This window comes from Trichomycterus rosablanca, chromosome 6 (genome assembly GCF_030014385.1).
Source record: "Trichomycterus rosablanca isolate fTriRos1 chromosome 6, fTriRos1.hap1, whole genome shotgun sequence".
In the NCBI taxonomy this organism is placed as follows: Eukaryota; Metazoa; Chordata; class Actinopteri; order Siluriformes; family Trichomycteridae; genus Trichomycterus; species Trichomycterus rosablanca.
In genome coordinates this window covers 7,445,170-7,465,158 of record NC_085993.1, presented here as the reverse complement: position 1 = coordinate 7,465,158, position 19,989 = coordinate 7,445,170, and the positions used below count along the sequence as shown (strand labels likewise).

At 40.0% G+C, this 19,989-nt stretch overlaps 1 protein-coding gene across 1 annotated transcript; it reads left to right on the top strand.

The window, feature by feature from the left end:
* Positions 1-1,189: 1,189 nt before the first annotated feature.
* Positions 1,190-19,449, top strand: stx8 (syntaxin 8). Its single transcript, XM_062997342.1, has 8 exons — positions 1,190-1,334; positions 4,429-4,528; positions 5,045-5,139; positions 6,042-6,146; positions 8,047-8,174; positions 9,897-9,989; positions 18,874-18,975; positions 19,239-19,449. The coding sequence occupies exons 1-8, from the start codon at positions 1,318-1,320 to the stop codon at positions 19,301-19,303; spliced, it is 705 nt and encodes a 234-aa protein (XP_062853412.1). The 5' UTR covers positions 1,190-1,317; the 3' UTR covers positions 19,304-19,449.
* The last annotated feature ends 540 nt before the right edge of the window (positions 19,450-19,989 follow it).

The window sequence follows — 19,989 nt, the reverse complement described above, 5'->3', positions numbered from 1 at the left end:
CGAACTGTAGATTTAGACATTTTCAGGTGAGTAGCTATTTTTGATTGCCATTCCCTGACTTATACAGGTTAACACGTTCTCCCCGTGTCTGCGTGGGTTTCCTCCAGGAGTTCCAGTTTCATTCCACAGTCCAAAGACATCCAACCAATTCTGGAGACACAAAATTGTTCATGACTGTGTTTGACATTAATCTTGTGAACTGATGAATCTTGTTTCTGTCATGAATGTAACCAAAGTGTAAAACCTGATGTTAAAATCCTAATAAATAAATAAATAAATACAGGTTAACACACTTTTCCCTTATTTGAATTGTGTGTACTCTTGTCTTACCTGTTTTTAAGGAATGACTAGAACTTCGTATCACTTCATATTTATACCCCAGCAAAACAGGAAGTCATTAATTACTGCTAGAAGATTAACTACTGAACATCACCCAACTGCTGCCATATCACCCAACTGCTGCCACATCACCCAACTGCTGCCATATCACCCAACTGCTGTATCTCAAAATAATGACTAAGTATCTCAAAATAATGACATAGCAATTCAGTTAAAAATGCAGTAAATGCAGTAAATCTAGATGCTCTAAGGTTATTAGATGTTATAATCCAGATCTTCTTATCAGGAGCAGATAATAATAATAATAATAATAATAATAATAATAATAATAATAATAATAATAATAATAATAATAATAATAACAACAACAATAATAACAACAACAACAACAATAACAACAACAACAAAAATAATAATAATAATAATAATAATAATAGTAATAAGAAAAAGAACAAGAAGAAAGTTTAACATCCGGGTCCTCCTCTGTGCGGAGTTTGCATGTTCTCCCCGTGTCTGCGTGGGTTTCCTCCGGGTGCTCCGGTTTCCTCCCACAATCCAAAAACATACAGTCAGGTTAATTGGAGACACTGAATTGCCCTATAGGAGAATATATATGCCTATATGTTTGTGTGTGTGTGTGTGTGTGTGTGTGTGTCTGCCCTGCGATGGACTGGCGCCCCGTCCAGGGTGTTACTGTGAAAAGCTGGGATAGGCTCCAGCACCCCGCCCTTCCCCCCCAATTAGATAAGCGGGTAAGACAGTGAGTGAGTGACTGAGTGTTCTGCATTCATAAACAGGCTGATCAGTATGAAGAGCGCTTGTGAGGTTTGTCTCTGCCTGGACGCCGTAGTGACGTCACTGTGAAAGCAGGAATTGTTGGTCGCTTTGTAGTGTTTTATCTGGCGGAGGAATTTTATTATTATTATAATCGTTAATTATGATATAAATGTAGGAAACTATCAAATAATAACCTGAAACATGTCTCAGGATCTCTGGTAAGTTGTAAAATAGACTGTTATTGCTGTCATTAGTTAGCATTGCTAGGGAAGTTAGCCATGTAGCTGCTAATGTAAACACTGTTAATGTTGAGTCAGGTGACAGTGTTCCGTGCAGTATCTAATATTATCTAGTACAGAGTGATTTTATGCGTATTTTTGATGAAGAAGGGGAAGGAAACTATATACATCATTATATCGATAAAACCTCTTTGAATAAATCAAACACACAGACTGAATGAATGTAAAGGACAGTCACAGTGTTCCGTACGGCAGACCCTTTAAACTGCAGGGAAATGATTTTCTAATCAGGACTGCTGAGCTGGATAGATGAAGAATAAGGGATCAGTTGGTGAGAGATTCATGCCTTGATGCAGTAGAAATTTGGGCTGTCAGGAGGTGTATTCTTGGTTCCTCATTATAAAGAATCATGACTCTTACTCTTCAGGTTCTTCACCATAGATTTATGTAAACATGTTCTTTTAACCTGCTGCCTTCAACTGCTGGAGCAGCTTTTTGTTTATATTTCTTTAACCCATTTACATAAAAAGTTTTCCATAGCTGCTCCATCTTTATGGAACCCTCTTCCCAAACACCTACAGGGGTTGGACAAAATAACTGAAACACCTGGTTTTAGACCACAATAATTTATTAGTATGGTGTAGGGCCTCCTTTTGCGGCCAATACAGCGTCAATCGGTCTTGGAAATGACATATACAAGTCCTGCACAGTGGTCAGAGGGATTTTAAGCCATTCTTCTTGCAGGATAGTGGCCAGGTCACTACGTGATGCTGGTGGAGGGAAACGTTTCCTGACTCGCTTCTCCAAAACACCCCAAAGTGGCTCAATAATATTTAGATGTGGTGACTGTGCAGGCCATGGGAGATGTTCAACTTCACTTTCATGTTCATCAAACCAATCTTTCACCAGTCTTGCTGTGTGTATTGGTGCATTGTCATCCTGATACACGGCACCGCCATCGGATGCACATGGTCCTCCAGAATGGTTCGGTAGTCCTCGGCAGTGACGCGCCCATCTAGCACAAGTATCGGGCCAAGGGAATGCCATGATATGGCAGCCCAAACCATCACTGATCCACCCCCATGCTTCACTCTGGGCATGCAACAGTCTGGGTGGTACGCTTCTTTGGGGCTTCTCCACACCGTAACTCTCCCGGATGTGGGGAAAACAGTAAAGGTGGACTCATCAGAGAACAATACATGTTTCACATTGTCCACAGCCCAAGATTTGCGCTCCTCGCACCATCGAAACCGACGTTTGGCATCGGCACGAGTGACCAAAGGTTTGGCTATAGCAGCCCGGCCGTGTATATTGACCCTGTGGAGCTCCCGACAGACAGTTCTGGTGGAAACAGGAGAGTTGAGGTGCACATTTAATTCTGCCGTGATTTGGGCAGCCGTGGTTTTATGTTTTTTGGATACAATCCGGGCTAGCACCCGAACATCCCTTTCAGACAGCTTCCTCTTGCGTCCACAGTTAATCCTGTGGGATGTGGTTTGTCCTTCTTGGTGGTATGCTGACATTACCCTGGATACCGTGGCTCTTGATACATCACAAAGACTTGCTGTCTTGGTCACAGATGCGCCAGCAAGACGTGCACCAACAATTTGTTCACTTTTGAACTCTGGTATGTCACCCATAATGTTGTGTGCATTGCAATATTTTGAGCAAAACTGTGCTCTTACCCTGCTAATTGAACCTTCACACTCTGCTCTTACTGGTGCAATGTGCAATTAATGAAGATTGGCCACCAGACTGGTCCAATTTAGCCATGAAACCTCCCACACTAAAATGACAGGTGTTTCAGTTATTTTGTCCAACCCCTGTACATCCTGACCTGTCCAAATTCAAGTCACTTCTCAAAACTCATCTATTCAGTGGCATTTCACTTGTAACAACACGAAAAAAAATGCTTGTATTTTGCTATTCTTTCTAATAGTTTAATGTTTAGATCGTGACAGAAATGTGAAGTTCTGGATCCTAAAACTTGTAAAGTTTTTCCGTTTCCTGATTGCATGTGAATCTGTCCTGTTTCTGTCCGTCTAATTTTAAGAAATTGTTCTTTCTATACATCTTCTACTCTTTTATATGTGCAGTGTGTTATTTATGGCTGTTCGTTCTCAATCTTTTTCTTACTGTTATTTTGTTGTTCTCTCTCATAATTTTGCTAATTAGTTTTTAATGTTACTCTCTTTGTTTTAATTTAAATTATTCTTGATGTTGATTGATGTTGTACTATTTTCATTTTGTACTATGATTTGTATGGTTTTTGTATTTGTTTTGATTATTTGTCTTATGTAAAGCGTCTTTGAGTATCTTAAAAAGCGCTATATAAATAAAATGTATTATTATTATTATTATTAAAAAGTTGGGACGTTTTGTGAAATGCAAATAAAAACGAAAATGTGATTTGTAGAAAGATTTAAATGTTTTTTCTAATCAACTTTTAAATAAAGTTATTTAAATAAAATCAGAGTTTGATGCCTGCAACAAGCTCCAAAAATTGGGACAGAGGCATGTTTACCCCTGTTATCACCTTTTCTATTAATAAGTCTTTAAAATGGTTTAGAAACTAAGGACACGGATTGTTGCAATTTTGGAAGTGAAATGTTTTTTCTCTATTCCTTCTGAATGTGAAGCTTCAGCTGCTCAACAGTCCGTGCTCACAGTTGTCTGATATGAGTCTCATCATGATATCTCTTCATAATGTTTCTAAATGTTTTTATACTGTTTATGTCATATTTCCAAAGATTTAAAACAACTTTCAGATGTTCAGTCATAAAAAAGGAAACATAAATATATGGACGTGTTTAGTTTTGAAGAATCTGAGATGAACTGCTCTGTCAAAGTTTTGTTAAAGTGGTGAATGTGAGTGTAAAAATTGAAGCATGTACAGTTTTTACTTTGTATTTATTTGTCCTAGTTTAATTTTAGATTATAATGAGTGACATGATTGATTAAATTGATTGATTGGTCTGATGAAATTTCATGCCATTTTGATTAACCATATTGAAACGACAGTAAAAGCTCTGATGATCTTCAGAAGAGAAACTCCTTTTCTTTGTCGTTTTAGGCTACAGAATTATGATGCGACCTGCCGGTTGGCTCAAGAGGTTGCCGAGACCATCCATGAAAGAAACAGACAGCAGAGAACCGGCGGAAATCCAGCTAAGGTGGGGGTTCCTAAATGCTCTCGTTATTTATTGACTGAGGAACCTGTGTGATAAAAGCAAAACCTGATGAATGAAATATACAGGTTTAAATAATGTGCATCAACTTTGTTGCTTTGTACACTCACCCCTCTTCTCCATTTCCCAATCCAAAGAGACACTCATAGGACCCCTACTGACCAGATCTGATTACATTATCATGTAATTAATGAGGGTCCCTTACTATTGATAAATACTGTAGGTCACAGGGGGTGGCAAAGTGTAAACAGCAACAGATGCGCTACAGTCAGTAATTGTATATCCACAAAGTTCGTCTGTATGGTAGGTGTAGCTTGTAGAATAATCAATGGATGTACATTTCAGATAGGTGTTCCTAATAAAGTGCTTGGTAAGAGTGTATGTTTTATAGATTTGGTGTTGGCTGATACTTAAGAATCAGTTTTTGGGGTAAAATGGGATCTGTACATCCAGACCCTGCAGAACATTTGCTGTATGAAGATGTGCTTTGTGTTTGTGCAGCTGAACATGACGTTGCGAGCGTCTCTGCAGAAGCTGAAGCAGAACATCACACAGCTGAAGGAGACTCTGGCTCGAGCCTCGGCCCAGAGACGCATGTATCCTTTCATTCCACTTAAACTTTAACCCATTCATTTTATTTCATTTACATGTTTAACACTGCCTTATCCTGGTTAGTATTGCAGTGGCTTTGGCTTCTCCCAGAATCGCTGGGTGCGATACAGTAACACACTGGACAGCAAGCCAGTCTATCTCTCTTTCAGATGCCTGACTGGCTGTTAGCACTGCTGGGGACTTGGACCCTGAAGCCCAGCGTTAGTGGGCTAGCACATTTAATGCTGTGCCAAGTCACTGTTTTCGGTGGCTATTGCTGAATAAACCAATATGGCAGTGGAAATTTCGCAGCACACTTGCCTCTCTGTACTTCTTTATTTTCGCCTGTAGAGGGCAGTGCTGTGTACTAAATAGAAATTTGTCGTCGTTATCGTGATGTCTAAAATACTTTATTGGACTCATCCCTCTGACCTGATATTGTTTTTCATCAGTCTTCACCAATAAAGTCAGATCTGTCTTTTTATAAGCTGAAATCAAGGCAGACTGAGTGGGTGACACACAGCAACACCGGTTGTACAGACTTGGGTTCAGTTACATGTTGCATCCAAAAAAAGTTTTGATTGAAATAACAACCAGCCTGTCCAAAAATGAATGATATATTTGATATAAAAGCCCATCCAAGGGACTTCAGGTCTCATCAGTGAGCTTAACATTAGGAAAGTGAATCGGTTTTGTTTACCAAATAGCATTAAGTTCAAATGATGTTTAGCAAGCTCACTCACATCTCCATTTACTGCTCATGTTTATTTGTAGTTTTATTTCTTGTAGTTCAGAATCAGAGTTTTTGTTTTTATTTCAGCTGTTGGATCCTCCTGTGGATGAAGAATATGGAAATGGTTTGTTGAATGATGTTGATGGTTATTTTTTCCCTAATGAATGAGTGCAGTATGCAGTCTGAAGCTGATCGGCGACAAAACCTGGTGGATGATTTGATGACCAGAGAAAAGCAGCTTCTGGCCTCATTTAATCAAACTGACCCTGAACCATCACGGTAACTTTAGTTCTTTTATTCTTACATCAGTTTAGTCTCTTACTATTTATTTATTTATGATTTTGGATATGAGATCAACACAATTACAAAATCAGCACAGTATCAAATTTAAACTGTTTATATCGTTATTCTACAATAAATAAACAATAAAACTAATAATACTAGCTTTAATGATTGTTTTATCATAATTACTGTTGTATTTCTAAAAACTGTAATAATAATTTAACATTTAAGTAAGATATTTCAATTATGTTTCAGTACTATCATTTTTATTACATTATTTCAGCAGGCAAGATTCAATCTCTCTGTGTGTGTGTGTGTGTGTGTGTGTGTGTGTGTGTGTGTGTGTGTGTGTGTGTGTGTGTGTGTTGCTCTGTGATTGGATTCTATGTTGCGTGATGGATTGGTGCCCCTTTGTGTGTGTGTGTGTGTGAGGCTTTAATGTTTTTACAGCTCCCATAAACTACTAATGAATTTGATTACACACACTGTTTGAAGTGTGTTAGTTCTCTTATTGTGTGGTCTGTCTGTGTGTGTGTGTGTGTGTGTGTGTGTGTGTGTGTCTGTGTGTGTGTGTGTGTGGGGGGGGGGGGGGGGGTTTAGATCTGCTTCAGTACACTGATCTGCTGCCCTGTTTCTGTAGTACAGATGGATTATGGGATATGTAGAACTTCATTAGGACTTGAGTGTGTAATGAAGCACAGATGGACTTGCTCGGACTGCTCTGTGATCAGTGGGTGTGGAGGAGTGTAATTGGCATTTTAGTGAAGTGTCCGGTGAGTGTGTGAGCTCAGCAGGGGGGAATTGGATTAACGGTAATCCTCACACCGTAAGGGGGGCAAGAGGAGCGGAAGTTTCCAGAAATGTTAGAATGATAGATTGCGGGATCTGATGAAAAGGTGTAAAACTATAAAAAACAGAGGACGGCTGTGTCCTAATTCTCACACATCCAGCTTCACACACTTCATTACCTCCTGCCTGTACAGATGTGCAGGCCTTTAGAGGGTCTTGTTTCTTTCTCCTCAGTGTTGTGCTTTTGATCACCTTGTAAAAAAGCTTTGGGCACCCCTGGTCATATTCTACGCTTTGCTGATTGTTTTGAAAGGGAAAAGAAGTGGACACGTCTCCTGCTGGAAACTTCTGCATATTTTATTTACTGATTTAATTCAACATCTTCACAAAATGCTACATGGAATGTTTTATGTTTTATTTGATTTAATATGTCAAAGTCAGCAAGTAATAACTGTGGAGTAAAGTTTGCAGTAAAACCATGTTAAAGGACGTGATTATTGAATTTGCCTACATGAAGGTTTTGGTATGACCAGGGGTGCAACGGGTCTCAAAATGCTTAGCATTTGCTAATATAGATATATAGAAGAGCGACTAGCAGAGAGATCTGACTCCTGTGGAACAGGTCGGGTGGATGATTAGATGATTAGATTTCCAGTGCAGTCTGTGTAAGAGCTGGATAAATCTCATGGGTCCAATTACTCTGTATTTATACCTCAAACAGCTCTCAATCTCAATACAGTAATAAACAGTCTTTCTACACCAGAACACATTTGTCATCATTGTGCCTGTGTGTGTGTGTTTGTGTTTGTGTGTGTGTGAAACTGGTTTGAATTAAATTATTATATTTCTCTTAGTAAATAAATGTAAATGAATAAATGTTTGATGCTAATGATTACTTGTTAAGGTTTTACAGAGTAAAAAATAAAATGAAATCAGATTGTTTCAGACATTCAGCCTTAAAAAATGTTCATGCCCTATATGACAAATATATTTTATCTGTTCTGTTTATTAAATTATAAGTAATAAAATGATGAATAAACATTTTGTGATTAAAACAAGTCTTTATTTAATTTTTGGTAAATTTCTACAAAAATGATTGATCTTTTAGGTCGATGTTGATGACGGGTGGATTTGGGGCGGGGCCAACACACAACCCATGGCTGGTGAACGAATCAGAAGAGACAAGAGGACTCACCTTTAGTGAGATCAAACAGCAACAGCAACAAATTGTCCAAGGTATCACACACTTCATCTGTCATTAAGCTATTTATTTATTTATCCGTTCAACCATCCATCCATCCATCCGTCTCTTTATCCATCTATCTGTTTGTTCCATGTATACATTCATCCATTCATTCATCTATTAATCTATCTGTACAGCTTTTTATTCATCCATCCATCCATCCGTCTCTTTATCCATCTGTCTGTTCTTTATCCATGTATACATACATCCATCCATATAGCCAACATGACAAGATCGTGCCGGTTCCTCCTCTACAACATCACGAAGATTCGACCATTTCTCTCCAGGAAAGCCCTTGTAGCTCATTCAAAATGCGGCTGCCCGTCTTGTTTTTAACCAGCCCAAACGCTGCCACATCACCCCACTGCTGCGTTCTCTTCAATGGCTTCCTGTAGCTGCACGCATTCAGTTTGAAACACTGATGCTCGCCTACAAAGCCAAAAATGGACCAGCCCCAAGCTACCTTCACGGTCTAATCAAACCCCGCTCTGTACCACGCAACCTCCGAGCCACCAGTCTCGCTCGACTTGAGCCTCCACCCAGGACTAAAGGAGGACGAGCATCAAGGCTCTTCTCTGTTCTAGCACCCAAGTGGTGGAATGAACTTCCTCTGTCTGTCTGAACATCTCAGTCTCTTGCTGTCTTAAAACGATAAAAAACCATCATCACCTTTTTACTAAGCACTTGAGCTGACTTGTACTTATTTACTAACATTTTTCCATTTCCAGAAAAAAACCCAAAAACACTTTGGTTCTAACAGGTTTCAGCAGATTTATGTTCTTCAACTGTTGTTTACTTAAACTAGAGAAATGAAATGTTTACTATGGAAGCACATCTGGACGCTCTGGATAAGAGCGTCTGCTAAATGCAGAAAATGTAAATGTAAATTCATCTGTTAATCTTTCTCTACAGCTTTTTATTCATCCATCTATCCATCCATCCATCCGTCTCTTTATCCATCTATCTGTTCTTTTATCCATGTATACATACATCCATCCATTCATCTATTAATCTATCTGTACAGCTTTTTATTTATCCATCCATCCATCCATCCGTCTCTTTATCCATCTATCTGTTCTTTTATCCATGTATACATACATACATCCACCTGTCTATCCATCCGTCTATCATCCATCCATCCATCCATTTGTCTATTAATCTGTCTACAGCTTTTTATTCATCCATCCATCCATCCATCCATCCGTCTCTTTATCCATCTATCTGTTCTTTCATCCATGTATACATACATCCATCCATTTGTCTATTAATCTATCTGTACAGCTTTTTATTCATCTATCCATCCATTCATCTGTCCTTTTATTTATCCTTTCATCCATCTCTTTAAGAGTAGAAATGAAGCTGTTTTGCTGATTTGAGTGAGTTTATGTGCTCATACTGATGCAGATGTTTTGGGAAAAAATTTGAATGATTAGAATTAGATTCAAGAATGTAGACAAGTGGAGCGGTCCGAGTCCTTTTCGTGTGGAGTTTGTATGTTCTCCCCATGTCTGTGTGGGTTGCTCCCCACAGTCCAAAGACGTGCAAGTGAGATGAATTGGAGATTTAATTATCCATGTTTAAAATTAAAACTTGACCTGATGAATCTTGTGTAATGAGTAACTATCGTTCCTGTCATTAATGTACTCAAAATGTGTAAAACATGACGTTAAAATCCTAATTAATAATTAAATATTGTTTGCTGTATCTGTGTGTAGTTCAGGATGCAGGATTGGACGTGCTAGCAGAAGTGATTAGCCGACAGAAGCGCATGGGACAGGAGATCGGAAATGAACTGGACGAGCAGAACGGTGAGAGTTTCACTTCATCCATCAAACTCTCATCTGTCCATTCATTCATTTATCTGTTCTTTCATTCATTCATGGTAGACACACACACATCTGTTGCAGCTTTATTAATTGTTATAATAATACCGTTATTTATCTTTTTTACATTAAATTTTATAGGTGATGTTAGGCATCATGTCTCAGAAAGTATGTGGACATGCTCATAAGCTCATTGGACTTTCCATAGAGCAAGACCTCCTGTCTCTTGCAGCTCTAACAGCCTCTACCCTTCTGTGAAATCTGCCCACAGGGTTTTGAAGTGCGCTCGTTTAAAACAGCATGTGTAAAGTAAGGTGCCAGCGAGAAGGCCAGGCTCGCAATCAGCAATTTATTTCTCCTAGAGGTGTTCTGTGAGGTTTAGGTCAGTGCACCAAACCATGTCTTTATGGACTTCATTTTGTGCCCAGGTGCCCATACGTGCTGGAACAGTTCCTTTAAGTTAAGCATATCATTTTGTTGTCACCAACTACTCAGTTCTAACTGTAAATACTGGGCACAGAGCAGGAATACCCTCTATCCATTGCAATGTCAGCAATCCATTGCAGGGCTTTGGTCACACTCCGAAGACATAGCTAATCATTTTTGGGTAGATGCCCTGTTGATTTTACACACCTCTTATCAGTTGGTGTGGCTAAAATGCTTTTATGAGGGGGGTCATATGAAGTGGGAGGCAAAATAAAATCTGAAACCACTGGTGAAAATGCTTTTGTTAAATTTTCACAACCTTTCAAAAACATTTTTATCAACTTTTTACCAACTTTATCGGTTGCCAGACTGTTGTGTCATTTTCTCCATAAGAATGAAAGATCTATATATTTTTGGTTTCTGGAAAAGTGTAGAAGAAAAGGTCTGGTGTTGAGATTACAGACAGTGAATCCCGCAGGTACAGTAAAAGTCTTACAGGACGGATGTTTCCTCATCCACATAATGATTCCTACAGACCAGTTTGATCCAGGCCCTGTTTTACACTTTTGATGGAATGGACTTGTTTCTATTCATAGACAGAAAAGAAAAGTAGATTTTTATTTCACTTTATTCACCCCAAACACGGCGGTTTGGACAGCGGTGTTTATCTATAAACAGATTAAAGTCTGGACAGGAAGGAAGTGAAGTCTGCTGGGTCATTCTAAGTTATTTGAAATGGCTTGTTGTGCGAAAAGTTTTCTATTGGACCTAGATACAATTTCCACCAGACCTTCAACCTCCTGATCCCAAACCCCTTTTCTTGTCAGCTCTGTTTAATGCCACCAGAGTTCCTTCACACCAAACTCATCAAACCAGATAATGTCTTAGTTCTCTTTGTGCACCAGTCATGCTGGAACAGTGACTGTTGCCTTAAAGTGTGAAGCATATTTCATTGTCACCAACTGTGTTATTCTGGTCAGGGTCACAGTGGGGGCAAGGCAGTGGAGCTGGAGAGTAAGGGGTTTGGGGTTATGGGGGTTAAAAGTCAGATGGAAATTTCTGCACAATAAGCTTAAAGTTTGGTTTAAAGAAACTCCAGTGTCCTGCACAGAGCCCTGACCTCATCCCCACTGAAGCGCTTTGGAATGAACTGGAACATCATTTGTGGCTTTCTCGACCAACATTTGATCCAGGCCCTGTTTTACACTTTCGATGGACTGGATATACAGATGCTTTTTTGAACGATGACCAACAAGCTCATGGTCAGGGGTCCAAATACTTTTGGCTGTATAGTGTATTTCAGCCGTACTTTGACTGGGTTTGTATGAATTATCAGAGTAAACTCAGTTCTGATCTGACCAGTTGTGTGTGTATTAGTGATCGATTAATCGGGCCGATTTTTGGCATTTTTTAGATAATCGGCATCGGCCGATATATGTGCGCACAAGGCCGATATTTAAACATTGCCTCCGTCAGCTCAGTGACTGTATACAGTCATTGGTCTGGCTGTTGTTAGAGCGCCCCCGTGTGTCCATTTTGCCACTCTCCAGGCAGACATCAGTGAATGCACAAGAACGAGAATTTTTAGTGAGATTGGGACCATTTATGAGAAGAAAAGGAACAGGCTCACTGGAGAAAATGCAGAGAAACTTTATTTCCTGCATTACAACTTGCTGCTTTTAGACTGGGACTACTAAAAAAGAGAGGCTGAGAAAACATTCAGTGAGGATATTGCCATTTTATTTCAAGACTGGAAACTGTTTCCTACAATTTGCTGCTCTTGACTTGGACAGGGTTTACAACCTTTTTCCCCCCCAAATATTTCACTTTAACTTTAACTTCATTATTTTTTTATTCACAAATATTTTTGTTAATATTTTATTTATATTTTGATTACTTATCTAAATGCTCAAACACAATGCACACACAGTTTGGTGCTTAAATAATGGCTCCTTAAAAGAAGTTCTTCTATGTGCAACTGTCTTCACTAAGCATGTTTGTTCATTCTTAAAAACAAAAAGATACTGCTATCTGCTTGTGTATGTTAAGTGCACTGAAACCTTTGAAATAATTTGTATTTTATTTAAAGTTTTTATTTTTTTTATTTAATTTTTTGAACGGCCAAAAGAGCAAACAAGAATATACAGTGATAAATAAATGTTTATTTAAGATCATTAATTCTGTTTTGTTGTATTATTATTATTATTGTTATTATTATAGTATTTTTTAGTTGTAAGAAAATGGTATTATCGGCTTTATATATCGGCCATCGGCCACTTCTTTCGTCTAAATATCGGTATCGGCATCGGCCATTAAAAAACCCATATCGGTCGATCACTAGTGTGTATATTTCTTAGGTGAACACAGCTCAGTAGAAACGAGTCCCGTGTGCATGAGAACACCGGCTCGTATGAACCTGTGCTGAGTTTATTTGTTTCTATAGTCAACACAGCCCGGATTTATTGGTGTGTACATTTCTCAGTCTACACTGTGGACGGCTGACGTCACTGTCTGTGTATGTGAGCGTGAGGCTTGTAAAAATTCTTTATAAATGTGAAGACGTCAACCTGCAGCATGGCAGCTCACTACAGGATGTAAATGTCATGACTTGTGTGTGTGTTAGACTGGCATTTTATTAATGTCATTATCAGAATTTTGAACATTAGAGTTTAATTGTAAGTGGAGTTGTTGTGCAATCCTGCAGTGGTTAGCAAATCATTTTCCTTGATTTGTTCCTCTTTATCTCCTAGTTAATTCATTCCAATTCCTGATTGGGAACGTCAATCTCATCACAGAGAGCTGGATCACTACATGTGCAATCTGTGGCCGCTTCTTATCACCTGCCAGTGTTGGGCTCCCACACAGAGCCATAGAGAGAGTCACGCTATGATCCATGTTAACCCAACTTCCATGTACGCAGGCATATGACAGTGGCAGTGGAAAAAGACGCCATCTGACCTTCTCTGAAATTGAAAACTACAGGCTGGGTGTTGTCTCACGACAAGACGATTCTGGGTTTGATTCCCAGGTGAAGCGGCCCTGGTCCTTTTTATGTAGGGTGTGCATGTTCTCCCTGTGTCTGCATGGATTTCCTCCGGGTGCTCCAGTTTCCTCCCACAGTCCAAAGACATACAGTGAGGTTAACTGGAAATACTAAAGTCCCCCTAGGTATGTGTGTGCGTTTGCCATGTGATAGACTAGCGACCTGTCCAGCGTGTTTCCTGCCTTTCGCCCAGTGATTTGGACCCACCACAACCCTGACCAGGACCAATTGGTGGTAAAACAGACAGTGAATACATGAATGAAAATCTATAAGTCTGAAAACCTAGTGAGCTCTCTACATAGACAGCATTTTATGTCATCCCACACGCGCTCCTAAGAAGAAGACAGTTATAAATTCTTAGATGCCATAAAATGCTGCCTGCCGAGATGCCTTATTCTGAGCGACAGTAGGCAGGGGCAACTGATGACGTTATCGCTGTTTTAGTTGTACGTCTGAATAATCTTCCTCATGAAGTTCGATGTCAGTTAGAATCTTCTTCACTTAGGCATCTCAATGGTTTTCAGACCGACTCTGCATCCACATGTGGCTTAAATCTGATGGAAAATCTGTCCAGAATTACAGACTATTCTGTCCACTCCTTCCCCACATCCATGTGTACTGGTTTAACCCGTACTGGTGCATAACGGGTGGGAATCTTTATTAACCTTATGGATTGGGGATTCGGGACACTGCGGCTGAACCAACAGCCAACACACACACACACACACACAGACACACACACACACACACACACAGACACACACACACACACACACACACACACACAGACACGTCTCTGCTACACCTGGAACAACATGAGAGCAAAACTACCATTTAAGCTCAAATCTGCAGCCACGACTTAAACCACAAACAATAAATATGATATTTATTTTAGAACAGCTGTTATTGGATATCAGAAATTTGGCTGCTGTATGCACATCTGTGTGCTCCGTATGGGGTTTGTTTTGTAGCTCAAATGCAAAAAACCCCCATTCCAAACCCACTAAAGGAATCAGATGAAGTCAGAGCACAGCTATGCTTTTCATCCTTTTCTTATTAGATCTGAATCCTCATTAACGTCCAGGGTTCTTGTTAGACGAAGCGCCGCGCAGCCTGAGTGTTTGCACGTCAGATAAATGATCAATCCAGAACACGGAACACACCAACATCTGGATCTGATCAGGATGGAAGGGAGGAAATCCTGAGGGAAAAATGGAATAAGAAGAGAGAAAATAGAGAAATGGATGAGGAACATTTTTCAGAAGCAATAAAGATGTTAAGAAGAGATGGGAGAAGGTTGATTGGATATATCCAATTCCCCTGTGCTATTCTTGTGTCCCCTGCCATTTGTACAACTTTCTTGATGACTGAGGAGGGCTGCAGACTAGCTGATTCCTCACTTGACACGCATTAAACCACCAACTGCATCTTAAAGCTGGACAGTAGTGAAATCTTACAGAGAGGACCCTGCTACTCCCTCTGTATTCCTCCATCACTCATACTGGGGCTGTTTTAGTGGCAGGGAGGTGATTTCACATCTGCTTTTCTCTTCCTCAGACACAGACAAAACCCAGGTCCTCATGTTGGTGGGCTGGAGTATAAGACTGCTTCTCTAACTGAAAACATTGTAGATTATGTTCAAAACGTTTGAATATTTTTTTTGGGAAAGTTCTCTGTTCCATTAGTAAGCAGCTTCTGGTTTATTTACCTTTCTCTTCAGTTTTAGGTCATTAATGCAATTATTAAAGAGGTGAAATCTTGCTCACGTTTAGCAGAGTTTTTGTGGTTTGTTATTTCACCCCATATTTTATGCTTCTGAAAACTTGAAACATCATGAAGTGAATTAGCAGTGACTGAACTACTCTCTGGTTTGTGAATTCTGGCCACGTTGTGCAAACTGCTGTGGTTTTGAGCCGTCATTCGGTTTAGCTCCTTGAGGAAATTAGACGACTTTCTCACCTCGACCCGCAGTTTACGCGCTCATGATTTACCCACAATCCCACACTCTCTACTTCACACCATCACAGTCACAACAATCAAAACCAAAAATGTGGTTTAAACCAGCCAGGCGTTTCAGCTTAATTTGTCCCAAAGCGTGAAGTGGGAGGAATGTGGGGGGTGAACGCTTCGTAGCATTAAGAAATTCCTGTTACTCACACACACCACATATACACACACACACACACACACACACTCACACACACACACACACACACACATATTCACATTCCAGATGTGGCTAAGCGTCTCTGCTTTACAAGTTTTATTAAAACCCTAAAAAAGAAAACAGAACTCTTTTAAAAGCTCGACTTTAGTCTGAGGTAACAAACAGCCAACATTCATCTTCAGATTAAGTAGCTTGCAACTTGGTGTTAAGGGCCTTGTTCAGGGGCCCAGTGGTAACAGTTTGGCAGTGATGACGCTTAAACCATTGACTCTTTGATTGATAGTCCTTCAGTGTATTCGTTTTCCTCTTTTTTACCCAATCCAGTTGTGTCTAATTGGACCTTATCTCTTTCTCTTTTGCTGTTGCGACCCCCACCTCTGAATGAGGAGGGTCGTGGCTGTCACACGCCCCCTCTGACACAGGTGCAGTCGCTGATCGCTCTTTTTACCTGCTAGGAGACCACAGTATCACATGCAAAGTGCCACACTCTGCCAACCATAATTTGCTGCCACCATGAAGGCGTCTTAACCGGTCAGCAGAGGTTATAATAGGCCCAGCAGTAAGGAACCCTGTTTCAGCTACTGTCTCAGTAGAATAGTCCAGTATCTTGAACCTACGAACTATAGCTATTTAACCCTAAATGATACTGGAATGTGGTTGAATGGGGGCTTGGCAGCATTAACAAATTTTGACTAATTTTCTGTAATTACATGATGCTTCAAGTCAGCATAAAGATGCTGCAAAGAATTTCAGAGGTTCAGAGAGCAGAAGAGGTTCCATCCATTTATTATGGTGTTTGTAAAACAGTGGACAGTAAGTCGGCGCTCCCATGGACTACCAGGTTTTAGGGGGTGACTGTGAGCCTTCACGGCTGTGTAGGTAGTTATTTTGTCTCATTTGAACAACCGAAGAGCTGCTAGAAATTAAGTGTGGTTAATGATCACCTCACCTCAGGTTTCTGGTCACGTCTCTCCATCAGACTGAGGTTGATGTCAAACTGAATTGTTGTCTGTTTTTCCTCCCATGATGCACTTGTGATTCAGCGATAGATGATGTTAAACAAAAGCATTAATCATTTTCTTTCATCCTCCATTTGCACTGTGCGTCCTGTGTGTTGTTACAACATGTCTATTAGCACAGCTGTTTAAAGCTACAATACTGTAACTAAAGCACTTTAAACACAAAGAAGCTGCTCCTTTGATGTGATTCAGAGAACATATCTATTGTTCCTTTCGCATCATTTGATCTTTTATCTGACAGTGATGTGCTAAATCCACAAAGCAAACAGGGATTAAAACTGACGATAAAAGTGAAATTGGGCTTCTGAAGTCTGGTTTTGCTTAACAAATGAGTGTTAGCATTAGTGTTAGCATTAGCATATGAAAGACGTTCTGATTTGGTTTGATTGGGTTTGGTTTGCGTTTGGCACATTCAAAAATCCAGAATTTAACTGAGACACATCAAGCTGGAAAATGTGTTTGGAAGATTAAATGTGTCGAATTCATCCATTCATTCATCTGTAGGAAACTCTTCATCCTGATCAGGGTCTGGGTGAGTCTGAGGGTCCGATGTGGGTGGAGAAGAACTGGCTCTCAATCAGTGTTCCTATTCATCTCAATGGTGTTTGGTGTTGGCTTTAGGTAAGGGCTTTCTGTAGGCCCCTGGAGCTTCCTTACACCATTTAATTAAACCAAACCAAACCTTGTCTTTATGGAACTTATGTACACAGTCATGCTGGAACAGGAACAGGCCTTCCCCAAAATGTTGATAACAAAGCATGTAATTTATTTTATAGAACTGATTTTTACACTGGATGTGTGGTTCCTCATCTATTCCTCATCTCAGTATACAGTATGTCTCTATACACTTTGCATGCATATCCTTTAAAAACTCTGGTAGATAAAACTGCCATCTGCTGTTCTCTCTACAGATGTTTGGTAAGATGTTGGTTTAAGTCTAATTTTTCACTGGACCTCTCAAGGACATTCTAAAACTTGCCCCAGAGTCACTCCAGTGTTGTTTTGGCTGTATGCTCAGGTCATTGTCATGTTGAAATGTGAATTGTCGACTCAGTCTGAGTTGTTTTTCTCAGGGATGTTTCTGTTTCTGGCTGCACTTATTTCTCCCTCAGTTCTTACCAGTCTCCCTGTCCCGGTCAATTCAATTTAAATTGCAGCAGGTGAGTCCAGTGTGGGGTGTGAATAATTTCTGAATACACTGTATATAGCAGGTAGGTTTTGGCGATTGGGCTCATAGCAGCTGTATCCCTCACACCATAAGAGCCACGGCCCAGCCACAACTGTCCATGTTTACTCCTGGAAGTGAGATCAGGATGTTTTTGTCTGATTATTATTCTGATAAGTCTGATGATTAGTCTGGTGAGGTGGATCTTTCTCTCTCTCCCTCTCTCTCTGTGTTATGGGTTGCCAGGTCTTTTCATGGTTTTGTAATGCTCTGCTGCTGATGCCCCTATCCTAATTAGGACTGTATTGTTCAGCAGCACCTGAAACTGACAAGTGCAGACTGTTAACTTCCTGTGTGTGTGTGTGTGTGTGTGTGTGTGTGTGTGTGTGTGTGTGTGTGTGTGTGTGTGTGTGTGTGTGTGTGTGTGTGTGTGTGTGTGTGTGTGTGTGTGTGTGTGTACGTACGTACGTATTGTAGCCATCTTTTTTGCATTTCCCTTCAGCATCAGTATAACTTCTGTTCCTCTGCACTAGGGGTGTGAAGTGTGGTAATATACAGGTATGCCCACAGACAAGTGCTCAGTGGCACCACCATCATCATCACGTAAAAGGCTGAAATGCTGCAGTAGGCTGCTACGTACGGCCAGGCTCACAGTGCATAAAGCACAAAACGCTCATCATGTGAAAGCCGCCTCAGGCTGGGTAGAAAGCAGGAATACCCCCCTGGACAAGGGTTTCAGTAAATATGACCGGGTCTAAAACATACACACAGGAGCTGAGATGATGAAAGTGGTGGCTCAGAAAGTTCTATAATTTGGTTGAACTTTGTGGCCAGGCTTCGTAATTCCTCATTACCGATTCTGATTCACTGCAGCTGGTGACTTCTCTGTGCTCATATAAATACAGCTAGCTTGACTGCACCTGTTAGACTGAGAAGCACGCACGACAGTACAAAAGTAGGAAGTCAGGAATGTGAACTGGTGCCACTTCTAATGCAAAAAGATCTACATTCTGTATAAATCAGGGTTGCGTTTTTCTTTTCCTTCTTAGAGATCATTGATGACATCACACAGCTGGTGGACACCACGGACAACCGCGTCCGAAATGAGACACGCAGGGTACAACTGGTGGACAAAAAATCAGCATCATGCGGTGAGTCAAAACTCAACCAATACACAGTATAAGCTTCCGTCTACCCAGAGTCCTCAGTAAATGCTGGATTATTGTTACTATTAATGGCACACAACCAATGGCCTATATATATATATATATATATATATATATATATATATATGTGTGTGTGTGTGTGTGTGTGTGATAAAATAATTTACATTCATCCTGGATTCAGCTGAATTAGGTGTGCCCTCTTTCAAAGTGTAGCAGATGATGTTTAGCATGTGATGTTTGTGTAACAGGGATGATGGTGGTGATCGTCCTGCTCCTCATTGCCATCGTGGTGGTTGCTGTTTGGCCGACATGAACAGAGACCTTAAAGCAGATTCAGATTTGACACACAATAAAAACTGGTTGAACACACACACACACACACACACACACACACACACACACCTGGTTTATTTTAATTTTTTCATTGGTACCACTTTAATAAACATTTTATTGAAGAAACTGAGGAATCTTGAATGGAATTCAGAAATCGCTCTGAACTAATAATGTAAACAATCATGCATCATTATTATTTTATTGTTTATATAAATAAGCTGCTCTCATTTTATTAACTTTGCTGTTTTGTTGTAAGTTGATCATAAACTGTGTAATAATACTAATAAAAGCACTAATAAACCCACGGTTAAAAACAAAAACTAGTTAGAAAACAAGTTTTTTACAAATTCATTATGAATCTAAAGCTTTGCACGCTTGGATTTGGGCAGTTTAGCTCATAGCGGATCAATGGGGTTTAGGTCTGGGCTTTGGCTGAGTCACAAATAGACATTCAGAGACTTGCGCTGTTGCCTCATTGTCATTTTGAAAAGTGAACTGTTGCCCCAGTCTGAGTCTGTGTGCACTTCAAAGTAATTAAGGACACTTTTTTTGTTGGGACACTTAAATCCTTTGATTTTTTATGTCTTTGTATTGCCGATGCCTTTCTACCAGTTGATCATGAATATCCACAAGCAGTGCAGTGTTAATTGGGGGTCCTTATAGACC